Source organism: Xenopus tropicalis, chromosome 3 (genome assembly GCF_000004195.4).
Source record: "Xenopus tropicalis strain Nigerian chromosome 3, UCB_Xtro_10.0, whole genome shotgun sequence".
Taxonomy (NCBI): domain Eukaryota; kingdom Metazoa; phylum Chordata; class Amphibia; order Anura; family Pipidae; genus Xenopus; species Xenopus tropicalis.
The window spans coordinates 61,392,746-61,405,455 of NC_030679.2; the positions used below are offsets into that span (position 1 = coordinate 61,392,746).

Consider the following 12,710-nt stretch of genomic DNA (forward strand, 5'->3'; position numbering starts at 1 on the left):
TTAATGGCTATTTCCAACTGCTAACAAACTCCCACAACAAACCCCTGCCAGGTTCACCTCCCACAAGCAGCATAGGGCAAGCAGAGTATGGCACACACAGGCAGCACTCTGCCTGTCCTATGCTGTCTGTGTGTGCCATACTCTGCCTGTCCTATGCTGTCTGTGTGTGCCATACTCTGCCTGCCCTACCCTTCCTGTGTATGCCATACTCTGCCTGCCCTACCCTTCCTGTGTGTGCCATACCCTCCCTGACCTATGCTGCCTGTGTGTGCCATACTCTACCTGCCCTATGCTGGCTGTGTGTGCCATACTCTGCCTACAGTACCTATGTCTGAGGTGTGAAGAAGTGAACAATGGGAGTCATTACCATCTGAGCCTGAGGTGTGAACACTGCAGGGGGTGAACAATGCAGGTATTAAAAGGTGTGAAAAACACAGGGGATTACATTTTTAAACAATACAGAGGGATTACAGCCTGAATCTGAGGTGAGAACCATGCAGGGGGCCAGTTAATCACAGTACTGATACCATTTAAAGCTTACACAAGAGTAAGCCATCAAAGCAGCCAGACAGGTGGGGGGCCACACAGAGGGGGGTCGCGGGCCGCATGCGGCCCGCGGGCCGCCAGTTGGACAGCACTGCCCTACAACATAATTCCAAATTCTTTTCTATTGTAACATTACTGTATGTAATTACACTAAATAAATTATATAAATCGTGTTTCTTTCAGTCTTGGAATTTACAAATCACAGCAAGCAGGCGCCATTTGTGGACACTCTTATTAAAATAAGCTTTGCATCATCCCAAAATCTTTTGTATGTGCCGGAATGGGGGTATCTGATGCATATGCACTGGCTACATAATAATAGATTGTATGGAGGGCAGGGCCGAATAGGAGGCGCAGAACAGAAGGCGGGGAAGGCAAAATACGACTGACAGCTGTAATTTCTAAATAAAGTTTATAAAAAGCATGGTTGAAAATTACTTTATTATACAGCTTTTTATGTCTGGGTGACAGGTCCCCAGGTCCACTTTAAATTGCAAACTACCTTCTTTATAAAGTGTACAACACAAAACTTCAAATCTATCATAATGAAAGTAAAAGTAATGTTTAGATACTCTCCAATACTTCCATAGACGTGTGTTTTTAATGCAAGTAAGGACATGTGTCAGTTTCACACATTTTTCTCCATTTTAATAATTAAAATATGTGCCTAACACATATAAATGCAGCATGTTGCATATAAAAAAAGTAGAACATGACTTGGCTAAAACAGTGATCTGAAGGCACTTAGGTACAACCAAGCAGAACTAAGAAAAAAAATGTGTGTGCATAATGCAACAAAGGATAAGAAATACAATTAGTAGGGAATTCACAATTCAACATGCTGACTTGCTAGGGGAGTAAAGGTGGCCATGCACGTTAAAGATCCGCCATAATTTGATTGTTTGGCCCTAGGATTGAATGAAAAGGCAGGTATAAATAAGTGCCATCAATGAGCCAATGCGGTCCCCAATCTGATAGGAAAATCAAAACTGCCGACTGGCACCTGCCCGATGTTCAGCCAGACATCAATCAAGGAGGTCTAAAGGAGTCAAATATACCCGATATGCCCGATAGAACAGCAACATCAGCTAACATTTTCATTCAACAGCAAGAAATAAAACATAACGGAATGCTTCCTTCATGTATTGGTTTCAAAATCAATGTTTTATCTGTTGAATAGGTCCAAATTGATAATACTGTATATTTATCTATCAATAGCTGCTGTATTTGTATGTATAAATGCAGAATGCACCAAATACAGAAGACAAGACAGGGTTGGGATTTGGTTCAGTCAGGCACCCTGGGTTCAGTTAAGGGGACCTGTCAGTATGACATAATCTTGTTAATTAAACAAGTTAGTTAAAGTTTGTTTCCTTCATTCTTTTGGAATCATGGAATCATCTTACTAGAGGATTTTGAGGGCAGCTCATAGTTGTTTTGTGAGCAAAAGGAGGTTATTAAAACAGAAAAAGGAGGGGAAAAAACTTTTCTGTACCTCTGGAGTTACTGAGGGCATAGGAAAATGCTGATGTGCAGTACGTTTAGAAGCAAGTTCTATACCGTGCATAAGCCTACCTGGGGCAAAGTAAGGGCTACCTTAAGTGGCAAAAAATATGGGTGGTCTGGAGGAACACTGTGGTGCAGAGACATACATTGCATATCAATACACAATTTCTTCTTGGTAATGTTTGTCCCTTAATCAATGCCAAAAAAAACTACATAGAACTGCTTCCTGATATAAACATGTATGCAGTATCTTACAGAACTAGGTTATGATTACAGATATCAGTAAAATAAAAAATAGAGTGGTTTAAACAGGACTCTATGGAAAATGTATATTAGAGCTGGATATAACTCCTATACCTGTACTGCATTCTGAACATTTGCTGGGGTCACTTCTATCCATTATGGCCAAATACAGGGCTATTAAGCTTAACATTTAACCAAACCTGTAGGCAAGCAACTGTATTTGGTGAAAGAAAGAAAAAAATATTTTCCCATCAAAACAATTTATAGAAAATATTTTGAACCTCCTCACCATTTGCTGATAGTCAACTTACTGTACATTGACAAGTATGTATGTACACATAAACAGACCATGCAAATACATTATATTGCATTTCATAAATAAAAATATTGTAATTTAAGCCATTACAGCCATTCCCACACAAGTCAAGAAAACCATTAACCCTTTAAGTGCCAGCCGAATTCGTCATTTCGGTTCCCCCCAGTGCCAGACGTTTTTTAAGCATTTTGTACTCATTCACTTTAACAATGTTTTTTGGTAGGAAAACCTCCACGAAACTAGGGAAATTATATATCGTTTTTTTCGTCACTAATTGGGCTTCGACATACATACCAAATTTTATAACTTTTCTGGAGATATGATGTGTATTTTGGGTGAAATATGTAAAAAAAAAATAAAATTATGAAAAATTTCTGTATATTTTGAGGTTTTTTTCCATAGAAAAGTTAATTTTACTCACTTTTTTTTATTGTTTGTAAAAGCCCTGATACTCCCAATTCCAACGATACCAAATATGTGGTGGTACCCCACAGTTCCTGTCCAGAAGTAACCCCCAAACTAAGGCAATACTTAGTACAATATCACACCAGAACAAAGCAGAAAAGCGCTTGTAACAGTTAATGCAGCATAACTTATATGTAAATCTAAAATATCCCCTCATGTTTGGTATCTTTAGAAACTACAGACCTTCAGGTTTCTAGGTGCAATGTAGTTTTCACTCAAAAGCCAAATACCTTTTGTCAGTGCATTGTGAAATTTGGAACTTTTTATGACATTTTTTTTTTTTTCTAAAAACGTAAACTTGGACGCATGATCAAATGTGGATTTGACAAAAAAAAATCTCATAAAAATTTTCTAACAAAGGCATATTTGAAAGACAAACTTCTCCTGAATAAAATGATGCCCCATATGTATGGGTGCACATAAAGACATGGGCACCAAACACTCCAAAGCAGGGGCAATGCACAAGGGCAATTACAGCTAAAAATGTGGGGGCTGCGCTCTATGTGCACTTCCTGCAGTTTTTCAGTGTTAACCCCCCCTACCTGTGAAATAACCCCCACAAACTATATATTTCTGAAAAGTGCACACCTTCAGCTATTCAGAGACACCACTCTTCTCTTTCTACATGGAAAATTGTGGCCGCAGTCCCTTGCAGAAGTCAGCGCTTTGGTCAGAAATCAAGGAAAAACCAGATAAAAAACCTAGATTTCTCCCCAAAATCTCCATGGCAACTACCAAAAACTTACTAACCATCAATCTGCAAGTTCCCCTGAATAAAACGATACCCCATATGTATGGGTGCACATAAAGACGTGGCCACCAAATGCCCCAAAACAGGGGCAATGCATAAGGGCAATTTCAGTTGAAATTTTGGGGGCTGCGCTCTATGTGCACTACCTGCAGTTTTTCAGTGTTAACCCCCCCTACCTGTGAGATAACCCCCACAATCTATATATTTACGAAAAGTGCAAACCTTCAGCTATTCAGAGACGCCACTCTCCTCTTTCTACATGGAAAATTGTGGCCGCAGTCCCTTGCAGAAGTTAGCGCTTTGGTCAGAAATCAAGGAAAAACCAGATACAAACCTAGATTTCTCCCCAAAATCTCCATGGCAACTACCAAAAACTTACTAACCATCAATCTGCAAGTTCCCCTGAATAAAACGATACCCCATATGTATGGGTGCACATAAAGACGTGGCCACCAAATGCCCCAAAACAGGGGCAATGCATAAGGGGAATTTCAGTTGAAATTTTGGGGGCTGCGCTCTATGTGCACTACCTGCAGTTTTTCAGTGATAACCCCCCCTACCTGTGAGATACCCCCACAATCTATATATTTACGAAAAGTGCACACCTTCAGCTATTCAGAGACACCACTCTTCTCTTTCTACATGGAAAATTGTGGCCGCAGTCCCTTGCAGAAGTCAGCGCTTTGGTCAGAAATCAAGGAAAAACCAGATACAAACCTAGATTTCTCCCCAAAATCTCCATGGCAACTACCAAAAACTTACTAAACCTCAATTTGCAAGTTCCCCTGAATAAAACGATACCCCATATGTATGGGTGCACATAAAGACGTGGCCACCAAATGCCCCCAAACAGGGGCAATGCATAAGGGGGGGCTGTGCTCTATCTGCAGTTATTTAGTCTAAACACCCCCATACCTGTGAAATAACCCCCGCAAACTATATATTTCTGAAAAGTGCACACCTTCAGCTATTCAGAGACGCCACTCTCCTCTTTCTACATGGAAAATTGTGGCCGCAGGCCCTTGCAGAAGTTAGCGCTTTGGTCAGAAATCAAGGAAAAACCAGATACAAACCTAGATTTTGGTCAGAAATCAAGGAAAAACCAGATACAAACCTAGATTTCTCCCCAAAATCTCCATGGCAACTACCAAAAACTTACTAAACCTCAATTTGCAAGTTCCCCTGAATAAAACGATACCCCATATGTATGGGTGCACATAAAGACGTGGCCACCAAATGCCCCCAAACAGGGGCAATGCATAAGGGCAATTTCAGTTGAAATTTTGGGGGCTGCGCTCTATGTGCACTACCTGCAGTTTTTCACTGTTAACCCCCCCTACCTGTGAGATAACCCCCACAATCTATATATTTACGAAAAGTGCACACCTTCAGCTATTCAGAGACGCCACTCTTCTCTTTCTACATGGAAAATTGTGGCCGCAGTCCCTTGCAGAAGTCAGCGCTTTGGTCAGAAATCAAGGAAAAACCAGATACAAACCTAGATTTTGGTCAGAAATCAAGGAAAAACCAGATAAAAAACCTAGATTTCTCCCCAAAATCTCCATGGCAACTACCAAAAACTTACTAACCATCAATCTGCAAGTTCCCCTGAATAAAACGATACCTATGTCTGGTTGCACATAAGTACATGGCCGCCAAACCTGAAAATGCATAATATTGGGGCTGCACTCTATGCACCCCTTTTTTTTTGCCTGCACCCGAATGAATGGGATACGCTCGGGTGCAGGCACATGTAGCCGATATACGCATGAAAACGCGTGAGAATGCAAAGTCTCGCGTTTTCATGCGTATATCGGCTACACGTGCCTGCACCCGAGCGTATCCCATTCATTCGGGTGCAGGAACAAGTAGCAGGCGTAGGGCTGAATTTTCGGCAAGCGTTTTTCCACTTGCTGAAAAAATCAGCCCTACGCCTCGTGTGGCATCAGCCTAACCCTTGGCAATAGAAACTACCAGAACAATCTTAGCACCTCTGGACCTTTCTAGAACAACTGAAATCAAATGGAATAAAACCACTAAAAGCAATCAAAGAACAATAGTTGCAATGAAATCGGTAAGAGCCCTGGATCCACCAATGTCACTGCAAAAGCAACCTTTTTGGGGGCACTAAACACACAATAAAGAACAATGCAAAGATAAAACACCGTAAAATCCAATAAAACCACCTAAACCAACAGAAGAACAATAATTGCAATGAAATCGGTGGTCAGAGCCCTGGATCCACCAACGTCACTGCAAATTCAGCACCCAATAGCAATACAAAAAGTTACAGTGCAATAGAATAATTCAAAAACAGAAATCAATTATGAAAATGCCAAAAAAACACTAAAATGCAACCAAATAAATCAGATAATTATAGAGCAAGATCAGAAATAAAGTTTTAGTAAAAAAAAAGACTGCCAAAGAAAGCAAAGACAGAAAGAAAAGAAAAGAAAGAAAGAAAAAAAAAAAAAAAAAAAAAAAAAAAGTGTAAGTGTGTGTGTTTAAGTGTCTGTGTGTGCTTGGGAAAGTTGTAAATAAGTGTGTATGTGTACAAAAGTGTAATAATGACAAAGATAGAAGAAAAAATTTAAAAAAAAAAAAATAAATTTTTTAGACAGTTGAGATAGAAATAAGCAAAATAAACAGTGGTAGAGAGTTGTAGTTCAGCTTACCCAAGGCAGGCAGACGATCAGGGGCGATCAGGGGCGATCAATCCAGCAGGAAGGCAGCAGGGGAGCTCCATCTCGTCCGAAGTGCGCAGCAGGAGTGAGGGAGCCGACAGTAGGCGGCGCTATTTAAAGGGACAGCAGTGGACACGTCATCAACGCGTGTCCACTGCTGTCATTGGCTGGCGACGCGATCGGTGCGGCTCGGGGACCCGGATCGGTGAGTATGTCTATGTTTGCTCGTTGCCTAGGGGGATCTGAGGGGTTTACAAGCGCTGCGCTGCTTTAAAAGCGAGCGCAGCGCTTGTAAACCCGACAGTGCCATTGGACGTAGATTCTACGTCCCATGGCACTTTGGTCCCTTGGTACCTGGGACGTAGAATCTACGTCCCTTGGCACTTAAAGGGTTAAAAAGGGTAGATACTCACAAGATACACAGTGAATTTGTATACCTTTAATGGATTTATCAAGGGAAAAGTATTTACTGCATATTCAATTGTAACATGGTTGGAAAAAAACAAAACAATTAAGTCACTTACGTGATGATCCATGGGAGTCTTTATTTTCACAATTATTCTATTTGTGACGTGCAAGTGGTGATAAGAAAGGTATCAGGAGAAATCCAGAGCCAAGGGCAAGCAAGATGATGATGGTAAAAGCAGAGGCAGCAGCAGCATCAATAGGGAGGAGAGAAAAGGATAAAAGCAAATATACATTGTGTTAGTTTTGTGTTTAGACATATACAGAAAAGCTCTAATGCTGTGTGATTTATGCTAATAGACTACGAAGAACTAAACAAGTACAGGGCAATGCAAATTAGCGGGTTACAATATAAAAATTGTATGCATAGCTTTAAAATGTTCTAGGTAAGCAGATTAAAAAGTATTGTTGCCAGAATATGCATTTACAGTGGCTTGCAAAAGTATTCGGCACCCTTAAACTTTTCCACATTTTGTCACATTACAGCCACAAACATGAATCAATTTTATTGGAATTCCACGTGAAAGACCAATACAAAGTGGTGTTAACGTGAGAAGTGAAACGAAAATCATACATGATTCCAAACATTTTTTACAAATAAATAACTGCAAAGTGGGGTGTGCGTAATTATTCAGCCCCCTTTGGTCTGAGTGCAGTCAGTTGCCCATAGACATTGCCTGATGAGTGCTAATGACTAAATAGAGTGCACCTGTGTGTAATCTAATATCAGTACAAATACAGCTGCTCTGTGACGGCCTCAGAGGTTGTCTAAGAGAATATTGGGAGCAACAACACCATGAAGTCCAAAGAACATAGGACAACTATTAGTCGTGCACTGCACAAAGTTGGCCTTTATGGAAGAGTGGCAAGAAGAAAGCCATTGTTAACAGAAAACCATAAGAAATCCCGTTTGCCACAAGCCATGTGGGGGACACAGCAAACATGTGGAAGAAGGTGCTCTGGTCAGATGAGACCAAAATGGAACTTTTTGGCCAAAATGCAAAACGCTATGTGTGGCGGAAAACTAACACTGCACATCACTCTGAACACACCATCCCCACTGTCACATATGGTGGTGGCAGCATCATGCTCTGGGTGTGCTTCTCTTCTGCAGGGACAGGGTGGCTGGTCAGAGTTGATGGGAAGATGAATGGAGCCAAATACAGGGCAATCTTGGAAGAAAACCTCTTGGAGTCTGCAAAAGACTTGAGACTGGGGCAGAGGTTCACCTTCCAGCAGGACAACGACCCTAAACATAAAGCCAGGGCAACAATGGAATGGTTTAAAACAAAACATATCCATGTGTTAGAATGGCCCAGTCAAAGTCCAGATCTAAATCCAATCGAGAATCTGTGGCAAGATCTGAAAACTGCTGTTCACAAACGCTGTCCATCTAATCTGACTGAGCTGGAGCTGTTTTGCAAAGAAGAATGGCCAAGGATTTCAGTCTCTAGATGTGCAAAGCTGGTAGAGACATACCCTAAAAGACTGGCAGCTGTAATTGCAGCAAAAGGTGGTTCTACAAAGTATTGACTCAGGGGGCTGAATAATTACGCACACCCCACTTTGCAGTTATTTATTCTCACATGTACACCACTTTGTATTGGTCTTTCCCGTGGAATTCCAATAAAAATGATTCATGTTTGAGGCTGTAATGTGACAAAATGTGGAAAAGTTCAAGGGCCGAATACTTTTGCAAGCCACTGTACATTGAGGCAGTTTTCCATTAAAAACAAATTAATAGAGATAAACTTCTGAAAGAGTCCTGGTCATCATTCGTTTATATGAATGAAAAAGCCTAGTAACACCAGTACTGGCACTTTTGGCTCTGTACTCAGATTTGTTTCTGAGGTGAAGAAGTGCACAGAAGCATAGAAAGTACCACTGAAAAAGATGGAGTGTTACCACAAGTAATTAAGCTAGCAATACCATTTTGAACTTGAAATCACATTTTAACAATAGATCTCCCAAAAATGAAAGCCTCTGATTTAATCAGCTGGAAAAGTAATAATTCAAAGTTATAATACAAGAGAGGAAATTCTTCTATATCAAAGTGATACTTATACAGTAACTAAGCAGCATGCCATTAATACTGATTATGAAACACTGCCATTATTTTGTACCAAAAGTGGTTGTAGTGGCCCCCAGCCCAACAACGCTTACCCCAACCGGACACGCCGAGGATAAAGAAGCCTAAGTGCAATGCTTCCATAGTCTAGAGAGTACTGTTTACATTTGTGCTTCAGTCTATGGAAATTTCATACCTCCCCCAGCCCATTACACCTTAGGGCAGCTGTTCTCGCTTCACATCTCTGGCACAATATGAGGGGGCAGTTATGAAACAAACTAACTGCACTTTGCTGCATGATTACTATACTACAGGGTTGCCACCTGTCCAGTTTTGACCCGGACAGCCTGGTTTTTGAAAGGGCTGTCCAAGTCAAAACCTCCTTCCCAGTTTCCCAAATTAGGAAAACCAGGCAGGACTCACTGGCATTGACGCAGCGATCGGCCAATCGACGATCGCCCCGTGACATCACGACCCCGTCTCTTTCCCACCCCACAACGTCACGGCCCCATCTCTTCCCTGCCCCTTGTGACGTCACCGCCGCAGAGGTGGTAAGGTTCCCCATTTCACAGTCACTCTGACTATAACGCTAACTTATACCCTGCTGTATAGTTGGCAATATAGAGTGTTTTATCTAAAAAGAGTACTTGCTATACTAGTAAAAATAGTATCCTATTTTGTATCCTATTTTGGATGCTATTTGAAATGGAAATTTGTAATTATACATTTGTGCTTTTAATTAAGAAGATTTCCTAAGACTTTCTGATTTAAAGACAATTTTAATTAGCTGCTTACTTTGAAAGACTAGTAAAATAAGTTAAAAGGATAACAAATCTGTAGTTACAAAAAAATTAATAAGTTAAAATGTAAACTGTACAAGTAAGAAACCTATTTAACCTGGCTGTAAAAAAAAAAAAAAAAAGTCAAAAGCAAAGCTTATTTTTCCTAAAATGGAGATATTATTAAAGAGCGAAAAGCTCCAACAACAGAAATAGATTTTGTTCAAACTGCAGAAACTGACAAGTACATCTGGAAATTGTTTTATTTGCAGCATTTTTTCCTTAAAGGGACACACCTTTTTCTTAAACCACTGAATTCTATATTTCATTTAACAGAAACAAAAAGCATATATATTACTAGAGTGGCCTTGCATAGACAGAATACTAGCTGCATTCCCCTACTTCAGTAGGAATGGGTCTAAATAAGGACAGGTCAACATCTATTAATGCTAAAATTTAAAGATGTTTAGATATGTATACATATAAAGTTAAACTACACCCCCAGAAAAAATACTTAACCAACAGATAGTTTATATTATGTTAAGTGACCTATTAAAGAATCTAATTAAAATGGAATATATAAATATCAGTAAATATTGCCCTTTTACATCTTTTTCCTTGATCCACCATTTAGTGATGGTCTGTGTGCTCCCTCAGAGATCACCTGACAGGAAATAATGCAGCTCTAACTGTAACAGAAAGAAGTGTGGAAGCAAAAGACAGAACTGTGTCAATTTATTGGCTGATGGGGCCTAGCATGTATGTGGGCCTTGGCTTGTTTCTGTGCACTGTGAAACCTATGATCCTAGGAGGTGGCCCTTAATTCTTAAATGATATTTTTATGAAAATGGTTTATTTAGATGAAGCAGAGTTTTACATATGAGCTTGTTTATGCAATATATTTATATAGAGACCTACTTTGTTTAAAGGAACACTATGCCCCCAAAGTCCAGTTGGGAAGTTTATACATTAGCCCATACCTGTCCGTTAAAGGGATTCTGACGTGATTTTTATGGTGTACTTTTATTTATAAATTACACTGTTTAAAAATTTTGTTCTTAAACCAAAAAATGAATTTTTGTTTAGTTGTAATATTGGTGTGTAGGCAGCCATCTCAGTGCATTGTGCCTGAGTCTGAGCTTTCAAAAGGAGCCAGCGCTACACATTAGAACTGCTTTCAGATAACCTATTGTTTCTGCTACCCCCATGTAACTGGAGACATCAGCCAGACTTGGATTTTTTTTTTAATACTGAGTGCTATTCTACAACTTTTAGCAATACAGGTGTTGGCTAGCCCCATGTGAAATTTTAAAATTAAATATAAAAAAAAAAAAACCTGTTTGCACTTTAAAAAAAATTTTCTGGAGAAGCTCTATAAACTGATGTGTTTTAAAAAAAAAAAACAAAAAAACCATGTTTTCCCATGACAGTATTCCTTCAAGTAGTGCATCAGAAGGGCGCTACATTTAGTGCAATGAAGCTGTTATAGTAGTCCTCATCCTCATTATTTAAATTCAAGACGTGCAATGCTCAATAGATTTGCTGGAACCTTGAAATTTATTTTTTACAGTGCACATGCTGTTTAGTGGCGCTAAACATCAAGATATGGCAGTTAAGCGGTTATACAGTACAAAAACTGTACAAGGAACCGTTCATAGTAATTTTTATTCTATACTCACACTTTCTTCCATAAGTGAAATTAGTTCAGTTGATAGAAGTAAAATATTTAAGCAGGATGTTCACCTTTATAATTACTTTGTGTATGTTACAGAGGTACCTAATTTAAGTGGGGATGCTCTGAATCCCAGATTCGGTTCAGATTTCAGCCAAATCCAAGCCTTTTTAAGCAGGATTCAGTTTCATCCGAATACAACTGCCTGGCCTAACCAAATCTAAACCCTTAAAATCAAGGGACTTTTGGGCACACAAATAAAGAAACCAAAAGATTTTCTGCCCTATGTATAGGCGGATTGTAGATGAAGAGGCAGCTTGCTAGAATATAATGAAAGTGGATTAATAATATATAAGGGTATTTTTTGGAACTAATAATGGAATAATACAACCTCTGAAACTATGCTGTATCTAAATTTTAGTTCCAGTTTCAAAGGGGATCTAACCTCCCCCCCACAAAAAAATTGTAAACTTTTTCTGAGCACTTTTGAAATTTACATTCATTTTCTATTTTTAGTGGTTTCTAATCTGCATTTTATACTTTGAACACCAGCCTTTGCCTCAACTAAGGATCAGCAGCCCTAACTGAATACAGGAAGTACAGGAAGTTTAGATTCCCTTTAATTTTAGGCCTGTGGCAAAGGGTTCAAGGTCACACAGTACAGGAAAAATGTTGCCTAGCAATGCCCATTTCCCAAAGCACTGGAGCCTTGAGTTCAGTCCCAGCCGAGCTGAAAGGAGTTGGTATGTTCTGCATGGGTTTCCTCAGAGTACTCTGGTTTCCTTACAACATACAGGCAGGTTAATTGGCTTCTGACGAAATTGACCATAGTATGCGTGATTGCACTAGAGACCTTAGACTGATGAACGATGAATAATCTCTATAACATGCTGTGGAAATGTGTCTGCGCTATATAAATAACAGGAAATAAATAATATAAGACAGCGAAAACACTGACATGTAAACACAATCAACAACTCTTGATAACTAACCTTTCTGTATACAAGTCATTATAAATAAAAGTGATCTACTGTATATTCAGTTCATAAATCCACCATAACCATATAGGGTAAAACTGCTAATAAACAGATTATACACAGTACACAGGTGGTTATGCATTGCCTAATTTCTATAGTCTTTTTTAGACTAGTTACTTCCCCCTTCCCATGATATGTCCTGCTAGGAAGCTTTTATGTTTTAGAAGCTTGAGCACTA

The 12,710-nt window shown here is 39.5% G+C and overlaps 1 protein-coding gene across 9 annotated transcripts in view; it reads right to left on the reverse strand.

Moving 5' to 3' along the window:
• osbpl8 (oxysterol binding protein like 8) overlaps positions 1–12,710 on the reverse strand; it is a 137,242-nt gene that overhangs the window by 80,118 nt on the left and 44,414 nt on the right. For 8 of the 9 annotated variants that reach the window (XM_031897639.1, XM_012958584.3, XM_012958580.3 and 5 more), the window contains one exon: positions 7,036–7,072. The exons of the other annotated variant lie outside the window; for it this stretch is intronic. Coding sequence is in view for 6 of the 8 variants with exons in the window: in XM_012958584.3 (XP_012814038.1) it covers positions 7,036–7,072 (37 nt within the window). In the remaining 2 variants the exon portion in view is untranslated. The remainder of the gene's footprint in view (positions 1–7,035; positions 7,073–12,710) is intronic. 9 annotated transcript variants of the gene reach the window in all.